The 10,239-nt window shown below is 37.1% G+C and overlaps 1 protein-coding gene across 1 annotated transcript; it reads right to left on the bottom strand.

Annotated features, from left to right (window-relative positions):
- Window positions 1-1,330: 1,330 nt before the first annotated feature.
- On the bottom strand, window positions 1,331-3,296 carry LOC142639616 (serine/threonine-protein phosphatase 7 long form homolog). The gene is made up of 7 exons (XM_075813767.1): window positions 3,198-3,296; window positions 2,838-3,071; window positions 2,607-2,749; window positions 2,301-2,450; window positions 2,103-2,190; window positions 1,692-1,988; window positions 1,331-1,498 (listed from the first exon to the last, which is right to left on the bottom strand). Exons 1-7 carry the CDS (start codon window positions 3,294-3,296, stop codon window positions 1,331-1,333), a joined length of 1,179 nt encoding a protein of 392 aa, XP_075669882.1.
- Window positions 3,297-10,239: the final 6,943 nt, after the last annotated feature.

Below are 10,239 nucleotides of genomic sequence, written 5' to 3'. Positions count from 1 at the left end.
GATACCCAAGTTAGGACTTCGTAAATAGCCACTATTAGTTGCTCCCATGTTTCTTGGACTCATTATGCTCAGACTAACATTTGCTGTATGCTGAAGTTTCTGGTCACTCATATAAGGAGCAACGTTTGACTCTTTTTGTAAAGCAAAAGGATCAAACTGGCCCTCTGTGACACCTGTTGATGCCAACCGAGAAGGGAACGCAATGCTATATGCATTATCAAAAGGATGTGGATAGTATTGCACATGATGCTTAAGTATATCTATAATTGGGAACTGAAGGATAGCTAACACGCTGAAGTACAAAGGAAGGAATCTTAGTAGGTTCTTTTTGTTGGAAGAAAGAGATGGAAGGGAACAGGAGATTGACAATATTTAGATTAACTACTACTACTACTACATTAAAACGAAAAATGAAAATACATCAATGATTCATTAAAAGGATAATGTGAATAAGGGCTATAAGCCTATAACTGCTTATTATGCTTTTCTGTTTTAATCAATAGCTCTACAAGCTTTTGAAAATGTTAGTATGGATTAATAAATTTTATAATCTTTAATGGTGGCATTTGAGTTAGGAAATTTAATAAGTCATTGGCATCTAAGACATTTGAGTTAGGAAATAGAAGATTCAAGCAGAAAATAATATGTACAATATTCAAGGTTGGATTCTAAGACCTTTGACTGGTCTCACCCTTTGGTTCCACCAATGCGATTGACCATCGAAAATCATCCCCGTTTTCTTCTCCTCACTGGTTCCTTGACTGGTCTCACCTTGCCTGAAAAGAACACAAGCAAATACTCATATTCAAATCATTTAACTATAAAGAGATGCATATGTAATCGGTATAAGAGGGGGAGTACCATGTCCAGTCCCACAGTCAGGAGGATGTGTCTGTGTCCGTTGCGGCCTTCGCGGCCGATCCTCACTGTGTGAAGCCTCAGGTGGGGGGGTGGGTATCCTTGTCTGGATGGCACCAAGGGTGGGTAGCCCAGGGGTGGGCATGAATCTCATCTCATCTCTACCACATACATCTGCGGGGATAGTGCTGGTAGTTGGTGAGGGAGAGGATGTGGGTGGGCAGGTATCATCGGGAACCATGGATGGGGACCGACATGTCGGGGCAAACGTATGGGATGGACCCGCATCATCATGTGCCATGGAGCCCATGTCATAACCAGTGTCCAAACACATCTCATCTAATATCTGACTTGCCTCCTCCATCGTGTGGTCATGCACGGGTGTGTGACGCCCACCCGATGTGTGACGGCTCGCAGTTGTGGGACGCCGACTAGATGCATGGCACTGACTAGATTGACGACCTCCATGCCCTCAACGCCCACCTGCTTGCCGACCACGCCCTACAGCCGGTTCACTTGCGTTGCCCACAGTGCGTGCACCGTCCAAGGTCAATCGACTGATCTTTTTAACAGATTGCAAGGCATTCATACAGTCGGTGTAGATCTCAGACCCTGGTTCGAACTTCGCCATAATTCTCAACTGTTATTCAACCTGTCACAAGTATACAAGAGTAGTGTTAGGATTTGGAACTAAAGTATGCGAAGCGAGGTACATTTATAATAGAACAATCTTTGTAAACTTACAAAGTGTCCCAGTATGAGGTCTCTTTTGTAATATGCCGAACAGTGATGGGACGATACCACACCATATACTCGTCATTGTAGCTCATTACCCCATGAAAGGGCGGTGCTTCAGCAATTGTGGCATGCACAACCCATCTAGCAATATGAGTGGCATGTTCTTGAACCCAATTTTTTTCGTGCTTGCCTTGGAGTGTTATCTTGTGAAGTTCAATTGAAGTATCGACATTGTCCGGTACGCCTTGCTTCATCCCAAACTGTCGAAGAACACGTTCAGGGTGATGGCCTTCAACCACCCAAAAATGTATGAACGGCACGATAGACCTCCATATGTGCTGGCCTGCCGTACAATATGCGGGCAGAGAACCCAAATAATCTCTATATGGCTCCTAGACAATCTACAATGATCCAACAAATGCAGACAACCATATTAACAATATATGTGTAACGATATCTTACAAACAACCATAAAGTGGTTGGTTCCCATTTGTAAGGCACGATACCTGATTTGGCCAGAGCGAAGCAAGCGACACACGATAGGCGCGTAGGACATGCATTGGATGGTCAGTTGTTATATTAGCCCCTTTCCATCTACCAAACAACACAGGCATAACCTTCATATTAGTTACTTACATAATTCCCATGCGAAAAAAATTAATGCGAAAATGTAAAACGATAACTAAGTTGAAGATCCTACATACCTGACAGCAAATGGACCTGGGGGCAGTGCCTGGTGTGGATGCCTCATCACAGGACATATTTGTGGAAACCTCGCCCACGCCCACAACTGCACTAATAGCAGTGCACCACCAATTTGCTTAGCTGTCTTCTCTGATGCCTTACAGAGGTGTCTATATAGCCAACTTAGTGTTGCACTACCCCAACTATAATTCTTTCCATTGCTGATTGGATTGAAAAATTATAGATACATGATTGAAAGCCGTTCGCCAGACTTGTCCATAAACAGTATACTACCCAACATTTGGAGTATGTAATACTGAGCATACTGTTGCACACGCACCTCAGTGGCGTCAGCGGGAAGAGGGTTGCGAAACTGCTCCTCCAGCCATTTGGCTTTTATCCTCGACCCTTCCAACACTGCAGTGTTCTTTTTTGTACCAACTGGTCTGTCCGGTGGAGAGGGGGGTACCTAGCAAATCCATGCAAAAGTCACGCCAGTTGTCCATATGGGTAAATCCTACCACCGGCAAGCCATGTACAGGTACCCCCATGATGACCTCTATGTCTTGTAGTGTGATGGTCATCTCACCGTGGGGCAAGTGGAATGAGTGCGTCTCTGGCCGCCATCTCTCCACTAAGGCCGTGATCAGTGCATGGTCAAGGTCCATATGTGGGACCCGAAGTAGCCCATCTAACCCCGCATCTGTGATATAAGTGGCAATCCGTGGATCTAACCCACCATCAAACAGACCTTTATCTCGGTGACAACAAGTCAGAACACCTGGCACTTCCTGCAAACAAAGCAGCTTAGTATTAATAATAGCATTCACTAACCACGTAATAATTACACTTCAAACATAATGCCCAAAATCTTTCTACTACATATATTGATTACGATTTTGGACATAAGTGCATACCTCGCCTGCCAAAAGAGCATCCCAAAGCAAACTTGAACGATGCATAGGTTGCCTCGTCAAGACAGTCCCTATAGAGGGTCCTACTCGATGTGGGTCCATACCTGGCATAAATTAAAGGTGATTAATGGCCCATTAGCATATTCATCAAATACCCATAAGCTAAATCAAAATGATAGCATCTCATTGATAGCATCTCACTAATTTTTTTATTTGTTTTTATATCAATAATTTTTTGATGGCCTTTAAGAGGGGAAATGCTATTGTTGAGGGTGGCTCAAGTGTAATTTTATTGAACCAAATTGCTAAAGTCAGTACCTATATATACATGTTCTCTTTCTTCATCCCTTTGTTTAGTTTTAAGTTATATTTAATATTTAGTTGTATTTTAAAGTTAGTATTGGAATTTGTATATCAACGAATATACCAATTGTTTGATTAATTGCAAAATATAAACAATAGGCTATATATATATATATATATAATAAATAATGACCAATAATTATTATGACCAAAAACATGCATTAAATAAACAGACCCTTCATCTAGTTTAGGTGTAGGAACCGCTCTTGACCCTTATGCAGAATTACATTACCAAACTATGGTCCAAAGTTAGGATAAATTCTTCAGAAAGTGTTAGGCACTCAAGTATGCTCAATTCAATGGATTGGCCTCCACTACAGACCTTCTTTCCATATTCTAGGAAGGGTTTTTCTAAGTGGGACATGTCCTAAACATGCAAATTGCTTTAAGAAGACATAGATCAAAATAAACACAAGCACAATTCAAGCATACATAAGGGGTGAGTTTCCTATTTCTAAGTTTTTAGCTTAGGCTAACATCAACCAAACATGCATTAAATAAATAAAAATAGAAGATAAAGATTTCTAAGGTTTCTGCAATGTGTACACATGACCAAGGCTGCGTACATAGGTCTCTAGGGTGGTGCTACATAGTACATACACACTTAAGAGGAAAAACCCTTCTCTATTCTAATTTCTACTCTAAGTATGTTCCTAAGCTATAATTAATTGAAGATCAGAACAAAAATAATTAAACGTGTAAAATTAAAAGGCAAAAAATATGATATAAAAAATGAGAAAAACACACACACACACACAAAGAAAGGAAGATTTACCTCTACTGTAGACAAGGATCTTGAAGCTTAAATTAAATGGTCCTTTCAGTCTTTGGGCTGAATGATACTACAGAAGAGAGTACAAACAATGTTAGAAATCCTTAAACTCAAACATCAACGACCATGGAGAGATTTTTTGACCACCCCGAAAAAAAAAAAAAAAAAAAAAAAAACTTTAGAACTTTAAAAGGGCATCGAAGGAAGTTCCCTTTTTTTTCCCTCAAAAAATCTCCTAAGCACTTGATTGATTTTCTTTAAAGGGCTCTAATCTAAGCCTTTCAATTCATGTGTTCTTTCTATTTTTAAAACTAATAAGTTCTTTCTAATAAGTGAATTCTTTCAATTCATGTTTTTTAAATTCACAATATCCATGATTCAACATAGCACAGTCACAAACTAATATAATTCTATAGGGAATATTTCCACAACTACCAAATCAAAAAGAGGAAAAGAATGTCAAATCCATTCATGACCCAACAAATACAAACTCGCATCCTCCTATATATATATATATATATATATATATATATATATATATATATATATATATATATATATATATATATCATCACTTCCTATTAGCAACATTGATCCAAAACAAATTGCATTTTGGATTATTCTAGACTATCAAGCAATGACAATTTGAATTTCCCAATAAACGTAACACAACACAGCTCATTGCAATAAAAAAAATTCCTACATATCAACAACAGAATGAATCAAACAGTTTCAGAATAAAACTAAAATAAAAAGAACCACGTAACATAAACAACACAGTAATTCCCCTCTAAAACTTCATAACAAGGAACAAAGAGACACATCCAAATCAAAAAAGATCAAATAATTGAGATCTACAGAGCTACCCTTTATTTATTTATTTATTTATGTTAAGACACACTTATCATAGTTTAATAGAATTAGCTTCACTTCAATTTCTTGACTCCTTTTAATTACAACAATGCAACATGCACCCTCCTCTACTCTCATTTTCGTTTCACAATGTTTTCAAAAAACATATAAACAAAACAAAAAACTAGCCAACAATATTTCATTTCTTGTTAAACTTTCACAACAATTTTCATTGTTTCCTCTGCATTTTACACAACAATTAACAACATTTTAGATCCAACACAATTATAAAAATTAACACAATTAATAATCAAAATTACCACAATTACTTAAAAACTCATGGAAAGAACAAAAAAAATTACCAAAATTGCTAACCTTTGAGTGCGAGGTCGCCGGCGATGAAATGGGTTTAAGAGGGTGAGGTCGCCAGCGATGAAATGGGTTTGGGGTTTGTACGGCGGCACCGGCGATGAAACGGGTTTGGGAGTCCGAGGTTGCCGGTGATGAAAGGGGTTTGGGGTTTGTACGGCGGCGCCGGTGATGAAACGGGTTTGGGAGTCCGAGTTTGCCAGCGATGAAATGGGTTTGGGGTTTGGAGAGTGAGAGTGTACGAGTGACTAAGAAATGAGAGAGGAGAGATTAGAAATGACCGGTTTTAGTGAGCAATATTCGAGTATCATCTACTTGAGTACTTTGAATGGTACCCGAGTACATGAAACTCGAGTATAATGGGCATATACACAAAATTGCAATCCAGATTAGTACTCGAGTTTCAAGAACTCGGGTACCACTCAAAGAACTCGAGTAGACGAAACTCGAGTATAAATCTGGATTCCCATCACATGTTGGCGGACAATCCAAATTGGTACAAAATTGCAATCCAGATTAGTACTCGAGTTTCAAGAACTCGGGTACCATTCAAAGTACTCGAGTAGATGAAACTCAAGTATAAATCTGGATTCCCATCACATGTTGGTGGACAATCTAGATTGGTACCCGAGTCCACTAGATTGGTACCCGAGTTTAGTGGACTCGGGTACCAGATCATACAGTACTCGAGTTTGGTGAACTCGAGTACTAGGTGAATTTTTTAAAATAGAAATTCCATGCTGGCATGCCACGGTGGAAGTGTAAAATCTAGTACTCGAGTTTGGTGAATTTGAGTACTGGAAAAAGTGGTATTTCCCCAATTACTTCTGAAACAGTGTTTTCTGCCTAAATTTTTTTTAAAATGATGGTATTGGGCCGATTTGGCCTAAAAATTATTTTGCTATAGTGTTTTCAGTTTTCAGCAATAAGCTCTATCCAAACGGACCCTTAATCTTCTGTTTTATTTCAGATTATAAGAGATTTAATTTTTTGTATTTAGGCTATGGTTTTGTAACCTGAGCATCCTAAGACTCTTATATCAACGTGAATTTAAGTTTTGTAATATACGTGATTCTAATTTTGAATTCAGTTATAATTGTAGATTGTAATTCATTTTTCTCTGTTAGATTGTTGCACTGTTCAGTGCAGTCTTATTTTGGGAATACAAGATTGATGAAAATTGAAAAACTATGGGTATGCATTTTTATAGGTGCTAAATTAAAAAGCTTCTAATTTCAAGTAATGAATTTGAGTCCTAATTTAAGTACTGAGCTTGATTGTTGACCTTTTAGGTTTATATTATACAAATAACAACTGAAGGCCATGAACAAGGCAAATATTTGGAGTTGAGAAAATCAAATTACAAACCATTACAGGAGATCGCCAACTTTTGGAAAACTAAATATCAAGAAACCTATTAATCTATTGTGCTTGGTCTCTTACTTTTTCCCTTATTTGAAGTCCAAGTTGTTCAAGTATTAGGACAACTATTAATCTGTTAAATAAAAAAAAGGAATAGCATAATCTTAACATATATACAATTTTATCACAAATAGATCAAATTAATTGGTGACATGCAAAGCCAAGATTGTTAATGTTAACAACAGATGGGGTATTATTTTTGCATGTCTTATATGCAACACAAAAGGTCAAACCTACTAAAGGAGTTTGCATGTCTTATATATATAAATGCTCACACACTACCTGAATTTTAAAGTAGTCGCTATTACACCTCCTAAACTTTTGTTTTGACCAATTTACTCCATGAACTTTACCAATGTGCCAAATTAGTAGTTCTGTTAAGAAAACTAACAGACTTCTCATGTGAAGGTAAAAATAGAAGAGAGAGAAACCTTCATTTAGTTTAGAGATAGGATCTCCTAAATCCAACTGTGACATCCCTCAACACTACCGCTGATCTTGCCATTGTGATTCTACCGGAGCTAGAGTTCTTTGTCTTGACAACGCCTTTCGTGGTTTTGTCCTGCCACTCAACAGCAATCACTAGAAGTTCGAGGAAGTTTAATTCACGCCCTTGGAATCTTTGTCCTCATAAAGTCATGTACAAGCGGTTTGGTGATGTCAACCTGATTATTTAGTGGGTTAGGGTTTGAGAGTAACCAAGACGGTGAGGTTCTTCAGCAGTACAATGTAGGGATGGCCATACCCATTGGGTAATGGATATCCAACCCTACCCGATCCAAATATTCTGGGTAATACCCGGTTCTTCATGGGTAGAACTTAACCGGGTAGGGTATGGATATTACTCGAATTATTCGGGTAGGATATGGATATTATCCAAACCTGACCCATATTATAAAAAATTAAAAAAAAAAAAAAAAAAAAACCCTAAACCTCACCGTCACTCACACTCACACACTCTCTCTGCCCCACCTCGGTCGTTGGCTTTCAAAAACAACAATAACAAACTACAACTACAAGTCTACAACCCAAATAAACCTCAAAAAAATCAAAACCAAACTGACTCTTTTTTTTTTCAAAGCATGAAACATGTAAATACTAAATATTAGTCACAATATATATATATATGAACCTGCTTGTGATGAGAACGCCAAGAATGAAGGAAGTGATGCAAATAATGGGTATCCATTTGGCTGAGATTCTACCAGAACCAGAGTTCCAGTTCTTCATTTTCAGTGTGTGTAAGAGAGAGAGTAACACGAAGCTAAGAAACAAGGAAGATGTGTTGTGTTTATAATAAGTCTATTTAAACGAATTTGAGGTTGATTGTTGTTTTGGTTTTCGCTTGGTTTTTTTTTTTAGGCGCGTTGTTGTTGTTGTTGCCTTTGGAGTTGGCATTTGCTTGACAAACAACTGAAGAGGCAGAAGAAGAAAAAAAAAAGAAGTAGATACAAACTAATCAATAATTTTTTTTTTTAATTTTTTATTGATTAGTTTTTTCTTTTTTAAGATAAAGCTATTGGTTAGTTTTTAAGTTAAAATGATTTGGATTAAAAAAAAAAAAAAAAAAAAGGTTTCGGGTTTCGGGTAGGGTATGGATATTCATAGATAATAAATCCGGGTAAGATTCGGGTATGGATACTAATAGGTACTGATATTCGGGTATCCATGGGTAAACTTTTCGGGAGGGTATGGATCAAGTATACCCATACCTTACCCATGGTTATCCCTAGTACAATGGACTCCTAATTATTTAATGAAATAGAAGCCCTAACAACATTCATACCACTAAACAAAAGAATATAATATTTCATTTCTCGTTAGATTAGATTTTAGATTACACATTGCCATCTCTCAGTTTTTGGTTTCCTGGTTTTTGGCGCTGAGTCATCCAAGTCATGTCTCAACCTCTAATACAAAACCTTCCTCCGAACACTTCTTCAATAAAACATTTTAAATAGGCTTAACATCTCCAAGTTGCTAATAGAATGACCATGAACCAATGAATGACGATTTCTTGTAGAAAATTTAACCCATGAACAACAATTTTGTGCAGAAAATTAAACCCATAAATGGAAACAGGACAAAGAAATCCAGCTCCGACGAAATCAAAAAATGCAAGATCAGTGATAGGATTGAGGGATGGTGCAGTTGGATTGAGACATCCCCTCTCTCTCTCTCTCTCTCTCTCTCTCTCTCTCTCTCTCTCTCCTAGGTCTTTTTCTCTCTCTAAACTAAATGCAGGTTTCTCTCTCTTATCTCCATTGGATTCAAGTAATTTTTTATGTTTACGTGTGATACATGTGACTAGTTTGTTGGTTGTTTAATGTCAAACTAACTAGAGTATTAATTTAGCACATATGCAAAGTTTATGGAGTAAATTGGCTGAAACAAAAGTTCAAGGTGTGTAATAGCCACTACTCTAAAGTTTAGGGGGTGTTTGAGCATTTTTCCCATATATATGTATAGAGGTAGGTTCAAGTTACACCTACTGTAACTCTAAATAATATTACACTTCTCAATATCTTGTTATTAAATTCATATTTTGAAAATCCAAACGTTAAATTACATGTTTTAAATGTTCTAAATATGCATGCCAATTTTCATACCAATCAAATGTAAGTTATTATTTGATTCATAAACTCATCTTCTATACATTAATGTAAACTGCAAAAACTTGAACTTAAACAATTGATTGATGATATGACTATTGATCTTTGATCATCTTTAAATATTTTAAGTATGGAGAATATACAAAAATAATGTATATCTCTAGAGATGATCATCTTTAAATTCTTCATATCTTTGATGATCTTTAAATTTTATAACCCTCTTGGATACAGTAAGTGATCCTGGAAGCTCTTCGAAGAATTATCTCTTGCTTCCGCACACAATAGCAGACATATTATCGTCTTTCTTCTGCAATCTACAATCTACAATCTACGATTACAACAAACAACAATCCCAATTACTACTCCTACAACCAGACGAATCTCGATTTTCTCCTACAACTAGTTGTTGCATCATGTGCATCATTTCGGCCATTTGCTCTTTAAGAAGAGCAATCTCATGAGTGTTTTCCTCGACGGGGGAAGGACCACTAGTAGACATTTCTTTAGCACGAGACCTAGTGATGATAGGATCACAATGTGACGGTAACTTGGATTGTTTCCTTTGAGCAATCTTTTCTCTTTATAATCCTAGAAATGAAAAGAATGGGATGGGGAAGAAATGGGGTACATTTGAAAGTTTGACAATGTGGAAATA

Source organism: Castanea sativa, chromosome 6 (genome assembly GCF_040712315.1).
Source record: "Castanea sativa cultivar Marrone di Chiusa Pesio chromosome 6, ASM4071231v1".
NCBI lineage: Eukaryota > Viridiplantae > Streptophyta > Magnoliopsida > Fagales > Fagaceae > Castanea > Castanea sativa.
Note: the sequence above shows the minus strand (reverse complement) of the source record. Positions and strands in the feature narration are given on the sequence as shown.